Here is a 24,030-nt window from a genome sequence, read left to right as displayed (position 1 = left end):
GTCCTGGAACTCACTCTGTAGACCAGGCTGGCCTCGAACTCAGAGATCCACCTGCCTCTGCCTCCCGAGTGCTGGGATAAAAGGCATGCGCCACCACTGCCCAGCTCCAGCCCTATCTTTATTGTTCATTTTATTCTTATTTATAATTGCTTACATGTGTGTGCACATGCCTCCAATGCATGTGTTTGTTGGCGCCTGTGGAGGCCAGAGGCTTTGAATTCCCCAGAGCTGGAGTTAACAGGTGCTGGTGAGCCGTACGATGTGGGCACTGGGAACCAACTCGGGCCCTGTGGAAAAGTCACCATCCCTGTTTTTATCATTTTTAATGAAGAGAGAGATCCATGACAGCCGAGTGCCCGGGGTCACATGCTGTGCCTGCTGTGGTCCTCTTGTGGCTTCACTGTGGCTTGCATTTCGTGCTTGTTGCTGCAAGAGAGCAAGATGCTGGCTGCATGCCCAGCTGTCTTCTCTGAGCTCTAGGAGAAGGGGGTGGGGGGGCAGCATACGTGTGTCTCCGGGAACCAAGGAGGCACAACGCTCCATCACAAAGACTTCTACATCAGTCTAACTGCCAGCCTGAGGGGCTGAGTAGTCAGCATCCAGTAGAGTACTGAGCACCAGATTCTTAGGACACTAAAGCCCGTACGATTCGACCCTGTTCTACCCTTGTTGGCCCATCCCTGGTCATGCCTGACTCCCACACAGTGCTCCAGCAATCTGTCTCCTTGGGATTCTCTCCCCATTCTGCATTCTCTGTTACATCCGTGCGCCCCGAAAGCTCTTCCTGCCACGTGCAGCTTCCTCCCTCCTCTCTGGTCCTGATGCAGGAAAGTTTCCTCAGCATCCCAGCTCAACCTAGTGAGCTGCCCACCCCAATTTTACAATTACCCACATACAGTCAAACTAAGGGGTTGCCAGGGACGGATCTTTGTGTATGTGTACACCTTTCTCCTGTCGCCGGTGCCCCTTGCTAAGCCTGTGTAGACCTCGATGGAAGCATTGTCTGTCCTTAGTCCCCATTTTTACCTCCTTTTACAGGCTCAGACAAGAGTCAGGGCATGCTGGCTTTGGCCATCAGTCCCAATCGGCGATATCTCGCTATCTCCGAGACTGTGCAAGAAAAACCGGCCGTCACTATTTATGAACTCTCATCCATCCCTTGCCGGAAGCGCAAAGTCCTGAATAATTTTGATTTCCAAGTTCAAAAGTTTACCAGCATGGCTTTTTCTCCAGACTCTAAATACCTGCTGACACAGACGTCACCTCCAGACTCAAACCTCGTCTATTGGCTGTGGGAAAAGCAGAAAGTCATGGCCATTATTAAAGCTGATAGTCAAAACAACCCCATCTACCAGGTACCTCCTAGCATGAGTGCCCTGCCCACTGTAAAGCAGTCAGTGCCGACTTCTTCTGCCTTGTGCCACGCTGCTCACTTCTCCCATGCCTTGTGCCACGCTGCTCACTTCTCCCATGTAGTTTTAAAAACTGAGCTTCGGGATATGTGGTTGTTATCCCGTCTTAGAGATGGGAGCCCTGAGCCCCTAGGAGACCTAAGTAACTCATCCAAGGCTGCAAAAGTGGCAAAGAGGCAGACCCAGCTGGCACCCAAGTTTGTCATCTGTCTTTTTCCCTCTAGCCCAGAGCTACTTTCCAGGCACGGGTTAGATCCAGCGGTGCTGATTAGAACTTACTCTCCTTGGTTCTGACTGCTTTTCAGTAAACTCCTGGGTAGTAGGAGGATTTCAGGAATGACTTATATAGTGGTAGGTTTGAGCTTTTATTTGGTTTGGGAGGGGTGTTATTTTTGGTTTTGTAACAGGTTATGACCACATAGCTCAGGCTACCCATGAACTCACAGTCTTGCCTGCCTCTGCCTCCCAAATGCTGGGATTCAAGGCGGACGCCAGCATACCCAGCCCAAAGGTAGATGTGCAGAAAAGGACCGCTGGAGGTAGTAGTGTGGAGAACAGGATTTTCTATTGTGGTTGAAGAGGAAAACGAACACCCTTTAGGACACTGTCTGGCTGCTTAGGCAGGGAACCCCAACCCCTGTCCAGCATCTTAGACTCATGTTCAAACCTTCAGGAGGTCAGTTCAGTCCATGTTCAGAGACACCAAGCATTCATCTTAACATTCTGCCCAAAGGTTAATGTGCAAGCCCAGACATCACCAGCAAACACTCGAGTCCATTCTCAATACAGATCAACAAATCACAAAGGCAGGCAGAACTGGAAGGCTGTCTCCTCCAGGCCATAGTTTCCTGCCTCTCAGAGTGGAGAACACTTCTGCAGTAGACCCAGTGAGCATTTCCTAGATGCCCACTATAAACCCAGCCCTGGGGACACAGAGACTGAGCAGCAGCTTGGCCTCCAGCTGTTCTCTGTCTAGTGCAGCCAGCAGGTTAAGCGCCATTAGTGTATGTCAGGATAAGGGCTCTGGTGGGAGACCACACACTCCCTCCTGCTGTGTGGTTTCTTCCCCATAGACAGGCCACCATACACCGGCTCAACCCCACGTCTCTGTTTCCAGCCAGACTTCATGCTGGTACAGAGTATAGCTCTACTCACATGAGGAGACATGTTGCTGCCTGTAATCACAGCACATGGGAAGTTGAGGCAGGAGGAGTAACCATTTAAAGCCAGCCTAGGCTACCAAAAAGAAAAATTGTTGACTGATAGTACATCCTGTAGACATAGATGTATATCTTTTTCAAATATAGTATAAAATTCCATCATTTTGTGATATGCACAAGCTGTGTAAAATGAGTATTAAATAGTCAAGCAGGAAGATTCATCGTATTCACTTTTTTGTGTTTTGTTTGTTTGTTTGTTTTTAATCTCCTTACATTTTGCAGGTTAGCATCAGTTCCCAGGATAATAGTCAAGTGTGTATTACTGGAAGTGGGGTATTTAAACTTCTCCGCTTTGCTGAAGGAACCCTAAAGCAAATCAATTTCCAGAGGGGAGAATCTTCAAACTACCTAGCCCACGCCTGGGTGTCTGAAGACAGGGTCATTGTTGGCACTGACACCGGCAAACTCTTCCTCTTTGAATCTGGAGATCAGCGCTGGGAGACAAGCATAATGGTCAAGGAGTCTACTAGCTCCAGGAGCCTGGAGGTCATTCAAGAGTCAGAGAGGTAACAGCGCCCTCTGCTGGGCTAGTGCATGCCTGCATTGCACTGCCAAAGTTAAGTAAAATGAGCGTCTCCTGAAGCCTCTCCACCGAGGCTGGAGAGGCTGTGCGTCAGGTAAGAGCGCTTACCGCTCTGGCTGAGGATAACAGGTTTGGTTCCCAGTACCCACGTGATGCCTCACAAGCATTCCAGGAGATGTGGCGCCCTCTTCTGGCCTCTGCGGGCACTACACACCCATGTAGTGCACTTAAATACATGCGAGCTGTAAAAGCAATGAAATCTTTCTTTTAAGCCACTCTACCACTACACCTTAAAAACCAACTGTGCTCATTTCTTCCTTCTCTTTCAGCATCTGTCTGCATCCAAGCACAAACCTTGACAGTTCCAAGCATAGCCCACACATGTCTTTTTATTTTTATGCCTAATCTCATTTTTACACACAGTTCAGTATGACAGTCTTCAAAATGGTAGATTCTCTTTTTCAAAAGCATGCCATACTATGGCTGTCTGCGTAATTTACCAATTTCAAGAAATAAATGCCTTCGGGGCCCTTACAGTGTGCGAGACCCTTGCCACCTTGATGGACTAGGAGCACGTGCCCTCTGACAGGGGCAGTTCCACAGGGGCAACAATGAACAAAGAGGGGCAAGAAAATGGACTCAGTAGACCCGACAGAAGGCTGTGTGGTAAGGGGGTGGGGAGGAGATTCAGGGAGGAGTTCTTGACTTCATCCACACGGTCACAGAGGTGGTCACAGCTCACACAGCAAAATGTCCTGCGAGACGTGTCAGATCCTGCTGACATACCCATCTGAGTCCTATCCTTCACAGAGCATATCAGTATCATGCCAGCTTTACAGACCAGGGGAACCAAGGCTCAAAAGAGTTAAGTCACCTGTCCAAGATCAGCACTCTGTGGTGGAATGAGAATTCCATTTCCCTTCTCTCTGAGCTCAGAGCCCAACAAGCTCCCTGCTGCCTGACACCCTGTGGATTCTTTCTTCTCCATGACTTCTGTTTACCCACAATCCCCTCCCCATACCGGTTTCCTTATTTTGTGGCTTGTGTAAGGGCTTCCTAAGGAATTCTCAAAAGAATTGTTTCCCCCATTCCTAGTTACTGCTTACATTAGATAGTTCAGATTGTCCCTTTATCCGCCACCTTACCTTGGAATTGTATAAAAGCATTTGGTGAGGACACATGTCTACATCTTTTCTATGCACAGTATTTCGGTGGGTCCAGGCCTCCCAGCACAAAGGCCCCTTAGCTCCGGGCAAGCAGCCCTGCTTCTCTCCTCTCCTGAAGAGGGCCAACAGCTCTCACCTCTGAGTCCCTTTCCTGGCCAATGCATTCTCTTGCTAGTGGGTTCAGCCAAGTACAGTTCCCTCTGTCCGTCCCCTGCCCCATCACCCAGACACATACCGATTCCTGTTTGCCCTGAAAGGGCCTGGCTAAGAGCACTCAGTCTCTGATCACCTAAGACAGTTCCTGTCCTCAGAAAGCCTGTGATACCTGTGGCCGGTTCTTTGTGGCATGCTTAATTGTCTCTTAACAATAGGACAGGAGCTCAAGACTTGAAACTTCCCGCTGACCTCATTTACTGCCGTTTCAAAGAGACATTATACCTCTAAATCAAAATTTATGAACAGGTATAAATATTTATTAAGTGAATGAATGAAAAGAGAAGCCTGGGTTCAAATACCAGCTCAGCTAAGACTGTGTGATCCTCGTAAGTTTTATCTTCTGAACAACTTATTTCTCAACAAAGCAAGAATCACCACCCTGGGTCTAGCGAGCATTCCCACTGTGCTCCGAGTAGAGTTCCAAGCAGCATTTGGCTGCAGGAAAGGAGATCAGTGGGTAGCATTGCTCTCAGCCAAAGACATCCCCCAGCCCACCCCTGAGAAGACAGGATCTCAAGATGTGGCTGGCCTACTGTGCTAGAACTCACTAACTAGACCAGGCTGGCCTTGGACTCACAGTGATCCACCTGCCTCAACTTCCCATGTCCTGGAATTAATTTTGTGTGTGTCTCTCCCTCCCCCTCTCCCTCTTCCTCCCCCTCCCCCTCCCCCTCCCCCTCTCTGCAGAACTAATTTCTTCTCCTTAGAACTGTCTCCTAAAACATGTTTTCTTTCCTTTTCCAGCCTGATAGAGTTTCCCCCACTCAGCTCCCCGGTCTCCTCCGTTGAAAGGATGGATATAACCACTAACACCCAACAACAGGCCATGCCCCAGGTGTTTGCCATCGCAGCCTATTCAAAGGGATTTGCCTGCTCTGCGGGGCCTGGAAGAGTGCTGCTGTTTGAGAAAGTGGAAGAGAAGGACTTTTACCGGGAAAGCAGGGAAATCCGGGTAAGAGGAGCAGGAGGGGGAAGGGGTCCTTAGGAGCCAATGCTCTGCATAGCTCTGACAGAGCATTTCACCAGCAAGGACTGGGCAGAAGCAGAGACAGAGAGCCCGGCCCTCAACGATGTAGTAGCCTGTACACTGGATTGGGATTTCAGAGTAGCACAATCTGGATGAGTCCTGCAGGGACACGTGGCCAAGTCACCTCCCTCCCCAAACCTGGTGCCCCCAAACCCTTCCGTTATTGTAACCGTGATATTAACCAAACCTCCCAGCACACATTTATGGAACAAATGATACAGAAATTACCTGGACCAGCAGGTTGTTCTTCAATGACAGGGGCCTGAGGGGGAGAACCAGGAGGTGAGAAAAAGGACAGGAAAGTTTGGGATCATGTAAGATGGCTCATGTAAGCAAGTTTATTAAGATATACAGCATCTTATATACAGCTTACAGGGAGAAAGGGGACAGGGTCAACAAAAAACGATCATACAGTGAGGGGAAGTCAGCAGGAAGCTAGTCAAGCAAAGTTGCACAAGGGGAACACGGGATGTCTCAAGTGCATTACAGACCAAGCATTCAGTGGCCTTGGGACTGAGAAACCACAACCCTTCAAGGGGGAAAGATCAAGTTCTCAGGACCCAGAAAGATACAGTTTCCTGAGACCCTGGCTCCAGCCATTGCTGGCCTTGGCCAGCACGCACCTGGTTTTAGACAAGGAACAAGTTATTTCTCCAAACATCAGGGTCCCAGAGACTGTCCCTGCCCTGGAAACAGATGGAAAACAGCAGCTTGGAAAGGAACCCAGGTGGCTCCTTGGTGTTTAATGCTGTTCTTAAGGGATCTAAGGAAACGAATGATACTTGACAAGAGGGTATAACCCAGGAACTCCAGGCTTAAACAGAGGCACCACGGCAGCCCAGGGGAGGCAGTGGTGTGTTTAAAGCACACCCTGCTGCCCAGTACAGAGGGGCCACATGACATTTAAAAGGAAAAGAGGGACACTGTGACCAGGGTAACAAATTCTGGTCTGGAACATACTTAGGTGGTCCACAAGGATTTGGGGTGGAAAGGAGTTATGTTTAAGAAAAATTGCTCTCCCCAGGATACATAGTATCAGACGTGAATCTGTGACTTACTGGCTGAGATGAGCTGTTGTACCTGGCAAAGCTGTGTTTCTCTGTAACATAACATGATAGCCCCCTCCCCCCATGAGAGGTGAAGTTGGAAGAGATGAGACTGGAGACTGTGTAGATCCCGTCACAAACCACTCGGTGCTCAGCGCTCAAAGAATGGCAATGGCTGGCTGGCCACATGGCTGGAACCAGGAATGGGTGGAGAGATTTTTGGTGAATGCAGTCCAAAGGTAGTGAGGCCTAAGATCAGAGCAGTGGGTGTCAGGGGCTAGGGGAAGACAGGATGTCTATGGGAAGACTAATTCTGGGTAAAGAATTGTTCTCGGGGAACACCCAGAGATGATGCCGGGGCTCTGGAGTGGGACACCAGGGAAGGAGGCCAGGAATAAGGAACCTGGAGAAGAGCAATGGGTGTGGGGAGAAACCCGATGCAGTGGGCGTTTATTTTGCCCTTGTCTGTTGGCTTGTTTCTTTATTTAACAGGTATGTATCAAATGTTGACAGAGCCTGGCAGGCTGGGCTTTGGGGGTTGGGCGCACAACGGGGAAGTCAACACAGTAAAGAGCCACAGCTCAGGACACAGCAAGCGAGAGAGGCAAAAAAACGGAAAGGATGACAGATGTCAATCAGCATGCAGACAGGACAGCCAGGAAGAGGTCCCGAGGCTAGAGGGGCTCTGCTCCAGAACCACCAGGGGGACTGGGGACTGTCTCTCCAGGGAAGGTGGCACTGGATCAGAAGCCAGAGCAGAGAAGAGCAGCTGGAAGCGTGGACTGGGGCACTGGCAGGAGAATCAGTGTCTAGCATCCCCTGACTGCTGTCTAGTCCCCGGCACCTTACTCCCACTGCCCCGGATAGCTAGTGTTCCAGCTGTAGACACGACACTACCACTGCTTTCACTGAAACCCCTATGTCAGGGGAGAATCACTAAGAAATGAAAAAGAGAGAGAGAAAGTTGGGGGCCAGAGAGGTGGCTCAGTAGACAAAGCTCTTGCTCTTTGGGAAGGAGGACCTGAGGTAAGATCCCCAGCACCAAAGGCACTGTACCAAAGGCAGGTACAGTGGTGTGCACCTGTAACCCCCAGCTGAGGGAGGGGCCAGAGACAGCTGACTCCTGAGCGGAGGGAGGCCAGGCAGTCTAGCCAAAGTGAGCTCTGGGTCCAGTGAGAGACTCAACCTCAAAAACCACAGTAGAGAGCAACAGAGGAGGACCCGGGGCCAACCTCTGCCCGTCCTACAAATGAACACATTGCTGTGCACACAAACACGCTCATTTATATTCACAGACCTCCAAGCATACAAAGAAAGAAAGGAAGGGGAGAGGAGAAGGGGAGGGGAAAGGGTGAAGGGGAAACGAGAAGGAGAATAAAGAAGGCTGAAGAGTCCATCTTCATTCACTTCATTACTCGTTTAACACCCATCTGTTGTGCACTTACCATGGGGACAGGTCCCGTGCTTGGTGGCTGAGACAGTGGAGTCAGCTGTGACCCTGTTCTCTGCAGAAACTTCCTGCATTAGGAGAGCCGGGACTCATCCTTTACTGCATCCGTCGATTCACTGCGTGCCTGCTACACTCCGGGCCCGTGTGCACACACTGGGGCGTATCTGTGGAACAGCGTGTACAGGCTCCTCAGCCCAAAGCGCCCATTCTGCTTTGCACAGTGTGATAAGTGTGACAAGACAGGTCTTCTGGGGGCTACTGGTACATTTCGGAGCTCCTTGTCTCCTTACCCCAGGACGCTCAGGAAAGGCTCGCTGGCAGACTTGCTTGTGGGCCGTGTGAAGAAGGGTCCGTATGTGTATACAGCTAGGACTCCAAGCATAGGAAGCCTTGCACAAGAACCCAGTGTCCCAGGCCCCAGGGACTCCCCAAGTATAGAAACACCAAGGAGGCGTGACTGGGCAGAGGCTCTGGCTTTGGGGACAAGCAGGACCCTCCATCTTTCTGAACATTTGTCAGACAGTGACACAGGGAGAACCAGACTCTAAAGAACGATTCTCAGCCTCCCTAATGCTGCGACCCTTTAATACAGTTCCTCATGTTGTGGTGACCCCCGGCCCCTCAGCCATAGAATTATTCCATTGCTACTTCATAGCTGTTAAATCTGCTACTGTTGTGAATGGTGATGTAAATATCCGACATGCAACCCCATTGAGAAGGGCGAGACCCACAGGTTGAGAACCAGTGCTCTAAGAACCCGAGGCCAAAGCAGACGGCAAGTATGCAGAAATGGTGTGTGCAGGACAGCCCATCCGCATCTTAGGTCGCTAACAGAAGCTAACAGAAAGGGGAAGGAAATGTAACTTTATTATGTCTCATTGGGAACAATAGCTCCTCTCCAAGCCTGCTAGTGGCAATAACCCTTTCTCCCATTTGTAGAGGGGCCACCAATACCCTCAAGTACACACAGATGTGCTGGGTGCCAAAAGAGCCCATGCCCTGGGCTTCCCACGAGTGGCCAGAATGTGTTTAAACGAGCATGCTTGTTACAGTCTCGCCCCAGGCTGCCTGGCCCACGCATTCCCACACATGCAGTTGTCTAACCCTTCAGATGCTAGTTGCTGCAAAAATGAGCACACTCTTTAAAACCAGCAGAAGCAGAAAAAGTCCAGCCCTCCCTTCTCCCGACACGAGCCAGATGCGGTCAGGAGTCTGAGCTAAGAGTACTCCTGGGACCCCTGTAGCCAGGGACATGCTGACCAACCATGTGGGACCCTGACTGAGAATGACTGATGCTTTTGTGCCTTGGGCAGATCCCCACAGACCAACAAAGCAATGACCCAAGTCAGTCAGACAAGCAGGATGTCCTGTGCCTGTGCTTCAGCCCATCAGAAGAAACCCTGATCGCCAGCACCAACAAGAACCAGCTCTACTCCATCACCATGTCCCTGACGGAGATCAGCAAGGTAAGCCTCCCCCAGGGGCATCAGCCCCCTTCCAGTCCACGCTGGGAGGCCCATCCGAGGGGCTGCTCACCACGTGCATTGAAGTCCATGCAAAGCTTGGTACAATTCATGCGCCCTATTCATACAAGCAAACGGAAAAGCTGAGCGCACGGAAGCAGTCGAGGGGGTTGGGGGTGGAGTGGAAGTGCCACCTTGACGTTGCCTACTAAATCCAAATCCCACATATCGCACCAGGAGTGGTGTCTCAGGGAACGGAATCTACTACCATCCCTGTTCACGCCCCAAAGGTGGAGATACAAAAATCTCTGTGGTTGCCCTTTTGGCTTGTTTTGGAATTGCAAAGGAGACCACCATAAAACACTCCAGGCAACTTAACAAAGCTCTCACTATTCGCTGCACACTTCATCAATAAGAGATGTTTCAGACCTGTGCCCCCTGGCAGCATGGATTCAAACATATAAAGTCAGTCAGGGATTTTAACATATCTTTTTAAGTCATACTGGGGAAGGGGGTGTAGGGGAATCATTGCTATTGAGACAGGGATTTATGTAGCCCTAATAGCTAAGAATGACCTTGAACTTCCGACCCTCATGCTTCTCCCTCATCGCCTTTCCCCATTCATACCATGTTAGGGATTCATGTGCAGGCTAGGCACGCACTCTACCAACTGAGCTACACCTCCAGCCCAGTGGTTTACAGTAAGCAGCCTTGTTATTCAGAGTTGAAAACCCAGCACTGCAGATAATTATGGAATATAGTCATCACCTCATAGGGAAAATAACTCATACCTTTTAACTGTCATTCCCTCATGCTCCCTCCCACCTCAATCCTAAGCAAATGATAATCTATTTCATAGATTATAGATTTGCTTTTTCTGGGTACTTTATATATGTGGACTTTGATGACTGGCTTCTTTGATATAGCAAGCTATCATAAAGGCTCATCTACTCTCTAGCATGTATCAGTACTTCATAACCTTTCCATGGCCAAATAATATTCCAGTATATTGTTCTAATATACCACATTTTGTTTATCTGTAAATCAATTTGGGTCATTCAAGTTATCTCTATTTTTTTTATTTTATGAATATAATTGCTGTGAACATTTCAATACCAGTTTTTGTTTGGGCATAGATTTTTATCTCTCTTCCTAATAGTGGAAATGCTGGGTTACCTGATGTCTTCATTAGGGTTTTATTGCTGTGAAGAGATACCGCAACTCTAGTAAAGGAAAGAATTTCACAGGGTCTGGCTTACAGTTCAGAGGTTTAGTCCATTATCAACATGGCAGGAAGCATGGCAGTGTACAGCAGACATGGTGCTGGAGAAGGAGCTGAGAGTTCTACATCTTGATCCACAGACAGCAGGAAGGGAACTGATTTGAATTTCTGAGCCCTCAAAACCCACCCCTTAGTCATACACCTCCTCCAACAAGGCTACACCCACTCACTCCAAGGACACACCCCCTAATAGTGCCATTCCCAGTAGGCCTATGGAGACCATTTTCTTTCAAACCACCACACTTGGTAACTCCATGTTGGGCATTTGAGAAAGTGGTTAAGTTCCAAGAGGCGGTATTGTGAGGGTTCAGGCTTCTCTTTATCCTTACGGACACTTGTGATGATCTGACTTTTTGATTACAGCCATCTCAGAAGTTGCACAGTGGTATCTCACCATCATGGTTTCAATTTATATTTCCCTGATGGCCATCATACCAGCATCTCTTCAGGTGCTTTTTCCCCATCTGTCCATCTTCTTGGAAGAAATTCCAGTCAGATCTATCTATATCCAATATATCTCTTAATCCTGTGCTGTCTTTTTACTATTGGACTCTACAAGTTGTGCATCATAGACATGACTGTGGACCCATGCCTCAGCCTCCCAAGTGCACCAAGTTTTTGGTGTGCACCATCATATCTAGAATCCTCTCACTTTCGTGGTAGTTCCTAAGAGCTCCTATTCTGATGAAGTCCAACTGCTCTACTTCTCTTCTAGACGTTGTCCTTATTAGCATATGTTTAAGGATCCATCACCACAGCTTCGGGCAATGAAAATTTAACCCTGTGCTTAAGAGTTTTATAGTATTAGCTCTTAGATTTAATTCTTCTGATCCATTTTGAGTTTGTGTGTGTGACATGGAGTGTGGGACCTGGGGTGGCTCAAATAAAAATGGCCCCCAAAGGCTCACAGAGAATGGCACTATATCAGGAGGTGTGGCCTTGGTGGAGTATGTGTGGCCTTATTGGAGGAAGTGAGTCACTGTGGGTGGGCTTGGGTTTCCAGAAGCCAGGCCCAGTGTCACTCGTTCTTCCTGCTGCCTGCCGATCCAGATGTAGACTGCTCAGCTACCTCTCCAGCCCCGTGTCTGCCTGCATGCTGCCCAGCTTCCTGTCATGAGGTCAGTGTAAACTTCTGAACTAAGGCAGCCCCAATTAAGTTCTTTTCCTTTACAAGAGTTTCTGTGTCGTGGCATCTCCTCACAGCAATAGAAACCCTAAAACAGGACTAAGCTGTATCCTTGCACATGTAGATGTGCAATTAAACTGGCACTGTTTGTCAAAGGACTATTCTGCCTCTGTTTAGATGGTCTTAAAGTCTTAACACCTTGGGCAAACTCCGTCGGCACCTGGGTTTGTTTCTGGAGTCTTAATCAATCTGCTATTTCTGGGTTGGATGTTCAACTGATGTATGTCTGTCTGACTGCCTATCTGTCGATGTTCACGTCTTCAACTTCTTGTTACCTTCTGTTTGTCTTAACCTGTATGGGAAGTAGGCTGTTGAAATCTTCAGCTCTTGGAGTTGAAGTACCTGTCGCCTGCCCCCTCTGCCACCCCCACCCCCAGGGAAGTTTTTTTACATCATGCCTTGGTGCTGTGCTGTTAAACACGCATGTGTTTATAACATGCCACCTCCCTGATGGATTGACCCTTTCATCGTCATAAGATGCAGCGCTGTGCCTACTGGTATTCTGTTTTGAAATCTATTTTGTCTGATATTACTGTGGTGAGTCCAGCATTCCCGTGGTTTCTGTTTGCATGATTCATCTTTTTAAATCCTTTCCAATACCTTTGCGCTTTCATTCTAAAATATACTTCCTCTCGCTCGAGCTAGTATCTCGCCGGCAAGAATTCACTTGGACAACCGGATCCTTCTACGGCAAAGCTTTTATTGCTTACTTCTCAGGAAGACCCCTAACCCAGAAAATGGCGCTACTTATATAGCCCGCAGCGTGACGTTTCAGCACCTGATGTGGCGAGACAGCACCTGATTAGTTGCTCACCCATCACCCCATTACTACGCCCTGAGATGGGCAGTGACTAGGCATGAATTCACTCTTGCACTTGCGCATAAGACTTGTTTACTAGTTAGGCGCAGTGGAAGCCAGCGCCATCTTATAATGGCGATTGCTCACGGCAAGGCTCTCCACAACTTCCCATACAAAGCTCGAGATCAGGACTTTTACATCTGTTTAGGTTTGAAGCTGGTAGGGACTGGACCCAGGTCTTCACACATGCTCCACCACTGAGCATGCTCCTAGCCTGGGTCTTGCTCACCGGCCACTCCCATTTACTGCTATTACTGGTGTCGTTGGGCTGGCATCTGTATTTTAGTTGCTTGCCAGTGTGACCACATACCTGATAGGAAGCAAATTAGGTGAGGAAGGAGTTGTTTGGGCTCACAGTTGGATGGTACAGTTTATTGTGGAGGAGAAGGCTTGATGCTGAGGCTGCCTGCTCACATCACATCTCTTTGGGTCAGGAAGCTGAGCAAAATACAAGAAGCAAGGCGGGTATTCCTACCAACACTCCTACCAACTTCCATTAGGAAGGCTTCACATCCCAAAAGGTCTACACACAGGAGAAAGTGTCACATCCAGATTGTGAGGTTTGGAAAAGGAAAATACATTTATGTATGAGTCGGGTATCATGGACATTCAGGAAGAAAATGCACTCCAGGACATCAGCAGGCCATACAGGTTCCTGGCCATGGATTCTGAGGGAGACCAGTGAGCTTGCTAGACTGGCTCCCTGACATTCCACAACTACTAGTAAGCGTTAGGAGAAACACTGTTGCCAGACATATTGGGGACAAAGGAGTAATTGGTGTGCAGTGTCTGTCTTAGACAGGAAAGCAGGAGGTGGGTGGACATAAACGTAGGAGTCCTCATCTCAGCTTTTGTCTTGGCTTCAGAACAAACCTAGCACGAGCTCACCTCTGTCAGCTTCCCAACTATCGCTCTCCTCTGTCACTAAATAAAATGCCTCAGATGATGGACATGTGTAACACCCAAAAGACCCCACCTACCCACCCACTGCTCATGTTGATGGCTCTCACATGGACAGAAATTTGGCATTGTTTATTAGTGCACTTAAAAAACATTCAGAGCACCGGGCGTGGTGGCGCACTCGGGAGGCAGAGGCAGGCGGATTTCTGAGTTCGAGACCAGCCTGGTCTACAAAGTGAGTTCCAGGACAGCCAGGGCTACACAGAGAAACCCTGTCTTGAAAAACCAAAAAAAAAAAAAAAAAAAATTCAGAGCATTTATCCAGAATTCACATCCAGAAACTTACCCCAAGGAAGTAATGAGAGATAAACAAAGACTTATATGTAAGGACATTCGATCTGTAGTGTTTATTTTCAAGTAAAAGAGTCAGAAGCCACATAAATGGTCCCACAGAGGAGGATTGGTCAAAACCTAGGATGATAGACTTGTGTTACTATTAAAACAATACAGTTTTAAAATTTTGTTTATTTATTATTTATTTGTTTTTGTGTATGGGTAAGTTTTGCCTGCACATGTGTCTGTATAGCATGTGTGTGTGTGTGTGTGTGTGTGTGTGTGTGTGTGTGTGTGTGTTACTTTAGGAGACCAGAAGAGAGCATTAGAGTCCCTGGAATTGAAGTTACAGACCTTTATAAGATACCACGTGAGTGCTAGGACACAAACCCCGGTCCTCTGGGAGAGCAGCCAGTGATTGTAACCACTGAGCCATCTCTCCAACCCCTAAAATTAGATAGATAGATAGATAGATAGATAGATAGATAGATAGATAGATAGATAGATTATATTATATATAATATTGTAGTTATTGTTAAAGATTTTATACAACAAATCTTAATCATATTCACCTCCCAGATCATTTTTCCTCCCAGATCTGTCCCCTGTATCCTCTTTCCTGTCACACATCCAGGTCCTCTGGCTCTTACAATCTTTCCACCCCCTTCTCTGGAATGGTCCCTAAGTTTTGGGTGTGGGAGTGGTATTGTAGATGTATCAGCCGAGGGTGGGCACGCCATGGTCAGCTGTTCTCTGCACTTTGACCACTGCGGATTTCTGCACGGTTCTCCACTGTCTGCGAGCAGAACGGTGAGAGCTGCGCTTACCTGTGTGTACACGATTAAGTACTTAGACTGCGGTTAGAGGTTAGACTGGCTTAAGAAAAACACGGGGTGTAATCGGTTCTCCCACAGGTTCCGCGGCCTCACCAATAATTTTGAAATCACACCGCATCAGGAAAACCATGTGTAACATTGAAACAGTTTGCCTTAGCGTGAGTTCTGTATACACAGGCTAATAAAGGGTCCCAGGTACTAAAGCGTGCTGAAGGACACAGTTGGCCTTTCCCTGACCCTGCCGGATCTCACTCTGTGTGGTTTCCCCAGGGAGAGGCTGCCCACTTCGAGTACCTGCTGTACCCATTGCACTCAGCATCCATCACTGGTCTCGATACCTGCATCCGAAAACCCCTCATTGCCACCTGCTCTCTGGATCGCTCCGTCCGCATCTGGAATTACGAATCAAAGTAAGGAGAAAAAGACTCCACTGCTATCATGCGTATGGAAAGTCGGCCGCTTAAGTCTGTTTAGGCAAAGTGTTTTAATTAGGTTTACAATCGAATGACCTAGACGCTTTCAGCTGGAAAAGCCTTTTACTGAAAAACCAGATTAGCCAGCAGCCTCTCAGTTTTGCATGGGCTAAAAAATTACTTTCTGGTTTATTAAATGCTTGTTATCTACCAGACGCTATGCTAGACCCTAGAAACACAGAGGCGGACACCCCCACAATAGCTCACCTTGTGTTAATGTCTTTGTCCCTCGGGCCCTCCTGAGCCTTCCTTTCCCCAGTTCTGCCTGCTGCAGGGATCTCTCTAGACCTTTGGCTCCTCCTCTTTTCCCACATCACTGCCCCAGCCACCCTTGGCTCCCCATCGGTTATATTCTTCTGGTAAAGCTTCCATGAGGATCTCCGAACTCAGACTGGACCTATATACTTCTTTACTCTTGTGTGTAGAAGGGGCTCCTGGGAGATACTTTCTGTAGAGAGAGTCCTTAGGACTCTCATCAGGGCTGTGCGTTCATCACTAGCTGACGTTTCGACCACTTTCCCTGTTGGCTGTACTCAGTGCCCACCGTTATCTTTAACCAGAATCCAGAAAACAGTAATCACATATAATAAAACTCAGATAAACAAAAGCAAGAAAAATGGGGGATTTGAGGGGGCGAGGGGGCTCAGCTCATAACTCATTAACTGGCCTTTCTCACAGCACACTGGAGCTATATAAGGAATACCAAGAAGAGGCCTACACAGTGAGCCTTCACCCCTCTGGACACTACATTGTGGTAGGGTTTGCTGACAAACTGCGCCTTATGAATCTGCTCATTGATGACATCCGTCCTTTCAAAGAATATTCTGTCAGAGGGTGCAAAGAGGTAAAGACTGTGAGACCTAAGTCTGTCTTCTGGGGCCCTGGTGACTTAAAACATCAGCCAGTGCATCTGTCACCAGACTCACTCAGTGCATGGTTCTGCCCATGATTTTATTTATTTGTTTATTCATTCATTCTTCTTTTTAAAATTTATTTATTTTTATTTTATGTACACTGGTGTTTTGCCTGCATTCGTGTCTGTGTGAGGGTGTCAGATCCCCTGGTGCTGGAGTTACAGGTGGTTGCAAGCTGCCATGTGGTTGCTGGGAATCAATCCCAGGTCCTCTGCAAGAGCAGCCAGTGCTCTAACCACTGATCCATCTCTCCAGCCCCTGTGCATGCTTTTCTACATCCACCAAAACCATTTCACTGGACCTAGGGCTCTGTGGGATTCCATCTGTGATAGGTCTGGGCATCTTAATAGAGACTAAAGAAGAAAAAGCAATTCCAAGATTGGAGTCCTAACTGGGAAGGTAACAGGGATTGTGAGGAGCTGGAGAAACCGAGCCTACAGTGAGATGCAGTTGCGGCCCATCAGATTTCCCTCAGATGGCTTAGAGAAGCATCACCTTCCTAGCCTGAATCAGTGTCTGCAGACACCATGAGGTTCTGTGATAGACAGTATCAAGCTAAGATTTCTTTCTTGGTGGTGTCTGGAAACAGCTCTTCCCGATCCCACCTCGACTCCTGCCTGAACTCTCCTGGAAGAGTGGCCTTCACTCAGATGCTCTCTTCTTGCTTGCCCCTCCCTCCCCGTAGTGCTCCTTTAGCAATGGAGGTCACCTGTTTGCTGCAGTCAACGGAAATGTGATTCACATCTTCACCACCACGAGCCTGGAGAACATCAATATTTTGAAAGGCCACACAGGGAAGGTAAGTCCGTGGCCTGTGGCCAAGGGGCACTGTGCTAGCCACAGGGCCCACCAAACGCCTGCAAAGACAAATTTCAACTGGTCCAGTGAAAGAAAAGCTTGCAGTCTGCTGAAGAGGTGGGCTTAATTTAGGCTGGGATGCTCGAAAAGGCTTGGTCCTGGGGAAGTGGTCAGAAGTTACGAACGCAGACAGAGCTGATGGCCATGACCATTACATGTGAAAAGGCAAACCCCACAGATCGATCACAGGACTTGTCAGAGGTAATGAAGCGTTTGTGGGGATGGAACATAGGTGTCAGGCGGCACACAGGTGAACTGACAGTTTACAGGGCCCCCAATGCATAGAACCCTGTAGATCTTCTACATGTTTTACACTGTGTTTTCCTTGGTAGCCTTTTGCTGAGTGCTGACCAGTGCAGTAACACAAGAAAAATGGAACAAATGGCAATAAAACTACTGCTGACAGCATGACTGGGGAGGCACAGAATCCAGACAGTGTTTGGATCCAGTATCAAAGCAGTACATGCATTTAAGAGTATTATTGGAAATGAGGTCACTGGGTTTTCCTATAGTAGCATTAAACAAATGAAGTATATCTTTTTAGAGGTGAAGGCAGAGTAAAGATGGCTGAAGACATTGATTTGAGAGGGGATAGCCACTGTCACCAACAGGAGCCATTGGGTCAGGAGATTGGCTAACTATAGAAAAACAGGGACGCAAATGTTAAAGCTAATAGGAGCCAGGTCTACAAAGTATGGAGAGAGACGAAAGCATGGGATGAACCTGTGTTCGACTGGAATTAGAGGTAATGCTGTGAGCTTGTGGCTTCTAATGCAGAGAGATTCAGAAAGATGGGAGCGGATGTGTCCATGCATTGAAAGGGAATGAAAGGCCAATTCCATGCAATTACTTCCCTACATCAGAAACGTAACATATATTAAATCATTTTCAAGGCCAATATTACCCTAACCCAAAAATCCTACGAAATAGCCCAAAAGAAGAAATGAAACTGCAGATCTATACCCTCCATGGACACAGGCCAAGAAATCTCAAGCCAGCAGAAATCTCAGGCTGGCAACATACAGTCACAGACTGTACCCCAGTGAGGTTGATCGTAGGAATGCAAGGCAGGTTTGACGTTGGAAAACCAACCAAGGCAATCCACTGTATTAACAGGCTAAATACGAACATGCTTGGACCTCAAGAATTCCCAGACTGAGCTCCAGCGAAATGTTACGCATTGGCCTGTTCATTCCTATTCTTTATTGTATTATATGTATTTCATTTATTTTGATTAACTTTTTGTTAGGTGTGCGTTTGCGTGTGACATGAGGGTATAGATCTGACGAGACCAATTCTCTTCTTCTATCATGCTGGTCCCTGGGATCAAACTCGGGTTATCAGAGTTGAGAGCAAGGACATTCATCCCCTAAGCTATCTCACTGGGCCTATATTTCATTTTCATGGCATAAGTCAAACTCACCAGCTCTGTATTTTCTTTTCATTACACACCCTATAGTGCATTGTGGTGGCTGGGTGGTTGGTTGGTTTTGAGACGGGGGTCTCACTGTGTATCCTTGGCTAGCCTGAAACTTGCTATGCGTAGACCAGTCTGGCCCCAAACTCACCAAGATCTGCCTTCCTCTGTGTCTGGGGTGCTGGGATTAAAGGTGTGGGCTACTGACTGGAGCTAGCCGAAGACAAGGAATGCCAGGAGAGATGACATGTCACCTTGACAGCTGCTGCCCAGAATACACAGCAGTGGCTTTTCGGGGGCACAGCTGCCACAAGCTCTTCTCACGGAGATTGGGAAGACCTCCTTGTATGAGTGTTTCTCCGTTAACCTGTGCCCTTCAGACAAATTTCTGGGGACTTTGGCGCTCATGTGCGTGCATGTTTTACTTGTCAGTTTGGTTACTTGATTTGAGTCTGACAAGCCTGGAACTCACCTAGTAGGTTAAGCTAGGTTAGCCAGCAAGCACCAAGGATCCGAGTGTCTCTGCCTTCCTGTTGCTGAGGCCACAAGTGTGCACCATTATGCCCAGCTGGGTTTTGTTGTTTGTTTGTTGGTTGGTTGGTTGGTTGGTTGGTTGGTTGGTTTTTTAAATGTAAGTTCTGTGAATCGAATCCAGGTCCTCATGCTAACAAAGTGAGCTCGTTACCAACTGAGTTGTCCCCCAGCCCTTAAGTGGTTCTTTTGGTCACTTTCATCCGTAATTCCAACTCTAGGTCCAGGGGATCAGACCCTCTTCTGATCTCTGCAGATTCTTGCAACCTCTGCCAAACCATGCGTTCACATAAGATAAATAAATCTTGGGCTGGTGAGATGGCTCAGTGGGTAAGAGCACCCGACTGCTCTCCTGAAGGTCAGGAGTTCAAATCCCAGCAACCACATGGTGGCTCACAACCATCTGTAACAAGATCTGACGCCCTCTTCTGGTGTGTCTGAAGACAGCTACAGTGTACTTACATATAATAAATAAATAAATCTTTAAAAAAAAAAAAAAAAAGATAAATAAATCTTAAACAAATCTTGCAAATGTTCTTAGGAAGGTTTGTCAAAGACCTAAGGAGATGGTTCAAGTCAGTCACATATTTGCCATACTAGCATAAGGACCTGAGTTTGGGCCCAGAACAAATCTTACCATGATGTCTCACGTTGTAATCCTAGAACAGGGAATGCAGAAAGAGGTAGATCCTTCTGGCTAGATTTCTCCTGGTCAGAGAAAGATGACACAGATGTCTAGCAGCAAGGTGGATTTATTTGCTCCTGAGGATCAGCATGTTAATGTGTCCAGGAAGCTGCATTTTATGCTTACAGACAGGCCCCTATCAGAAGAGTCTATTAGTGTAGTCTGCTATAGTGTATTAGAGCCCCTGAGTTTGTCTCCTCCCCAAGTTGGTGTGCTTGTGTGTTGATGTGTGTGTGCGCGCTTGTGCGTGTACATGCCTGTATACTCTGCTCACCCAGGTATGCCTGCACCCCTTGCAGATCCGTTCACTCGTGTGGAACTTAGATGACAGCAAACTGGTTTCTGCTGGAACAGATGGTGCTGTGTATGAATGGAATCTGTCCACAGGGAAGAGAGAGACGGAGTGTGTGCTTAAGTCCTGTAGCTACAACTCGGTCACCACCTCCCCTGATGCCAAAGTTATCTTTGCTGTCGGATCAGACCAGACTCTCAAGGAGATTTCAGATTCTTTGGTGAGTCCATCCTCCCTCACTCTGGCTGCTCCTCAGTGCTACAGAAGACAGGCTCCTGGGCTTCTGAAGGGAAGCATGCGTGGGAGAGGGACAGCACCTGCTGGGTTCTCTACTGTGTCATGCCAGCTCACTACTCTTTGATGCCCCTGAATGGATCAAACTGTGGGGTCCCTTGTCCTTTCCATCTTGATGTCTACTACTCCCCATGCCCCCCTACACACACAGAGAGAGAGAGAGAGAGAGAGAGAGAGAGAGAGAGGATCAGCAAGCCTTGGGCCACCAAGATGGCTTGACCAGTAAAGACACATGCCACCAAGTCTCACTTGAGGTGGCCCCCAGGGGTCCACATGGTGGAAGGAGGGAGCCATTTCCCACAGGTTTGTCCTCCGATATACAGATACACACATACACACGGACACACCATTTTGCTCATGCATAAACAAAAATTTAATTAAAAATGTAATTTTAAATGAAACCGTACTCTTAACCCTTGTTCTGCACTCTGCTGAGATAAAGCCCCTGCCATCCATCGCCCAGGCTTGCCCCTGTGTCCTTTCAAAACCTCTCCCCTGCAGATTTTTATATTACCACATTTGACTCCTGGACATAAGGGCAGAGGGCAGAGCTCAGTGAGGACCCTTTAGACAAATGTGGCTGATGCTCTTCTCCAGCCCATGGACGGCTGCTGATCTCTGGCTTCTTGGGTTTTCTTGGCTTCTGTCATGGACTAGCACCTTGGGTGCGGGAGGAGGCTCATGGCTACCAGAGCAGCAAATAAACCTGAGGGGTTTGGAACACAGCCTAGTTAACACAGGGCATCCATCCCTCCTTTGGACCCCAAGTGGCCAGAACCTACTTTTTAGGCAATTTAGTTCCCTCAGGTCAGGGCCATGTTCCCTCTCCCTGACATCCCCATTGGCTGACTCCACCCTCCCCTTCCCCCCACACATACACCTTAACAAATGTGTGGCCAGGTGAGTGGGTGAGTGAGTGAGCACAGCCATGAGGAGAGGAGCGGACAAGCGTCCTGAGAGCATAGGTTAGATGTTAATAAACACTGCTTCCTGGATACATTTACAATCACCATCTTGTTGGCACCCTGAGGAACAGTTAAGACACCACCACTGACCACACCTAGGAGCAGAGGCAAGTTACTTCTGGCTTCAGTGGCTCCTCTTCTATTGCCTGTCAAATATAACTGTCACTTCCTTGGGGGTTTTGGCATGAGCAGGTGAGTTACAACAGGTAAAGGATATAAGACAGGGACTTAGTTTGGGTTTTCTTGCTGTGAAGAGACTCTATGACCAAGGCAACTCTTATAAAAGAAAACACTTAATTGGGGAGGGCTTACAAGTCAGAGGTTTAGTTCATTATCATCGTGGCGGGAGTCATGGCGGCATGCAAGCGGACAAGATGCGGGAGAGGCAGCTGAGAGTTCTACATCTGGATCCACAGGCAGCAGGAAAAAAAGATAGCGTGCTACTAGTTAGACTTGAGCTTCTGAGCCCTCAAAAGCCCACCACTTCCTCCAACAAAGTCACACCTACTCTAACAAGGCCACACCTCCTAATAATGTCACTCTCTAGAGACCTATCAGGGGTCATTTTTATTCAAACCACCTCAGACAATGTTTGCATATGGTGCCATAGGAGAATTTCCGGCCATTCCATTCGTTTTGTTCCTAACACCCACAACCGTTATTAGTCAAGAAGCCAAAGTTGAAGGGACAGTGGGGTGGAGGTGGAGGGGTGGGAGCGCTGGTTGTGCAAGCATGAGGGCTTGAGTTGTGATCTGAGAACCTAGATGTGGCTACATGTACCTGTAACCCCAGGGCTGGGCAGATGGGGGCAGGATAAATAGAAAAGGACCATGGGGCCTTGCTGGCCACAGAGATTGATAGAATAGGGTGCCTGATGTCCTGCTGGCCTCCATGTATTCATGATGGTGTAAGTACACACACACACACACACACACACACACGCACACGCACACGCACACGCACACGCACCCATAAGATTTGAGAACTCTAGATGGGCAGTGTTTGCACATACATTTAATCCCAGCACTTGGGAGGCAGAGGCAGGCGGGTCTCTGTGAGACAAGCCTGGTCTACCAAGTAAGTTTCAGACTACCTAAAGCTACACAGTGTTTCAAACATAAATAAATGAATGAATAAGTAAATTGAAATGGAAATTAGGAACTCTGAAGTGGGCTCAGTGATAGGAGAGCCTATAGAGCATGTGTGAGGCCTGAGTTTCATTCTCAGCAGCACAATGGTGATGAATAGGAAGGGAGGGGGCAAAGGGGAGGAGGAGGAGAAAGAGTAGGAGGAGGGGGAGAAAGAGTAGAAGGAGGGAGGGGAGGAGGAGGATGGGGAGGGGAGGGGAGGGGAGGGGAGGGGAGGGGAGGGGGAGGAGAAAACAACATGTATTTATTTAGTTTAGGCCTTTCACATGCGGCTACTATACCAAATACTATAAGGAAGAGAAAAAAATGAATAGAATTCTACCTCAAAGATGTCACTGGGACACTGGAGACACTGTTCAGCCCCTCCCACTGAACAGACGTACCTGTGTTCCAGATCCTCCGAGAGATACCAGCATTTGACGTCATCTACACGTCCATCACCATCTCACATTCTGGGCGCATGATATTTGTGGGCACTTCCGTGGGGACTATCCGTGCCATGAAGTACCCGCTGTCTTTGCAGAAAGAATACAATGAGTACCAGGCTCATGCTGGCCCTGTCATGAAGGTGAGCTGTGCCTCCCTACCAGGTCCCAGCCCAGGCTCTGCCTCACAAGCCTGCCTACCCCAGCAGTTTCTGTGTTGCTTGCTCCTTCTCATTCATTCTCTCTATTTGTCTATCTATCACCCAGTCGCTGGGCACCTGCTGGCTAGTCATACCCATGATGAAATTCCTGGGAATTTTCCCTAGGAAGTAACCAGAGTCACACCTAATGATCATTTGTCACAAAATGACACCTTGGGTGGGTGCTGTAGATGCCCCAGCTAGGTCACCATCAGAATTCCCAGCTGCAGTGAGGTCTACCTACTAATGACCCTCAGATGCCCACTGCTCTCAGACAAAGGGAAGTCACACCCCAAGAGACTAGAGCCCATCTGTCTTGGTTAGGGTTTCCATCACTGTAAAGAGACACCATGACCAAGGCAACTCTTATAAAGGCAGACATTGAATGGGAGCTGGCTTTCAGGTTCAGAGGTTCAGTCCATTATCATCATTAGGGGAAGCATGGCAGCATGCAGACAGAAATGGTGCTGGAGGAGCTGAGAGTTCTACATCTTGATCCAAAGGCAGCCCAGAGGAGACTGGATTCTACACTGGGCAGAGTTTGATCATATATATAACCTCAAAGCCCACCTCCAAAGTGACACACTTCCTCCAACAAAGCCAAAACTTCTAATGGTGGCAGTTCCTATGAGCTAAACGTTCAAACCACACACAACCTCTCCCTGAGATTATGGGTATAAAGACTACCCCTGGGAATAATAATATAGGAATGCTCTTGCAAATAGTCCTACACCCTCTTCCTGTGATGTCTATGTCTAATAGCTAAACAGTTCAAGTCAGAATGGAAGAAAGAGGAAAAGTGCTAACTTAAGAAAGCAGCCTGTGGGCTGGCGAGATGGCTCAGTGGTTAAGAGCGCCGACTGCTCTTCTGAAGGTCCTGAGTTCAAATCCCAGCAACCACATGGTGGC

At 48.1% G+C, this 24,030-nt stretch overlaps 1 protein-coding gene across 3 annotated transcripts in view; it reads left to right on the top strand.

Moving 5' to 3' along the window:
- Positions 1-24,030, top strand: part of Cfap57 (cilia and flagella associated protein 57) — a 66,270-nt gene that overhangs the window by 4,758 nt on the left and 37,482 nt on the right. For 2 of the 3 annotated variants that reach the window (XR_003955005.1, NM_026789.5), the window contains exons 3-11: positions 1,039-1,355; positions 2,855-3,138; positions 5,282-5,489; positions 9,374-9,526; positions 15,190-15,329; positions 16,071-16,236; positions 16,992-17,105; positions 20,097-20,309; positions 22,891-23,064. Coding sequence is in view for 2 of the 3 variants with exons in the window: in NM_026789.5 (NP_081065.2) it covers positions 1,039-1,355; positions 2,855-3,138; positions 5,282-5,489; positions 9,374-9,526; positions 15,190-15,329; positions 16,071-16,236; positions 16,992-17,105; positions 20,097-20,309; positions 22,891-23,064 (1,769 nt within the window). In the remaining variant the exon portion in view is untranslated. The remainder of the gene's footprint in view (positions 1-1,038; positions 1,356-2,854; positions 3,139-5,281; positions 5,490-9,373; positions 9,527-15,189; positions 15,330-16,070; positions 16,237-16,991; positions 17,106-20,096; positions 20,310-22,890; positions 23,065-24,030) is intronic. The other variant, XM_006503371.3, reaches the window with a different exon arrangement.

This window comes from Mus musculus, chromosome 4 (assembly GCF_000001635.26).
Source record: "Mus musculus strain C57BL/6J chromosome 4, GRCm38.p6 C57BL/6J".
Taxonomy (NCBI): Eukaryota; Metazoa; Chordata; class Mammalia; order Rodentia; family Muridae; genus Mus; species Mus musculus.
This window is presented reverse-complemented; position numbering and strand designations above follow the sequence as displayed.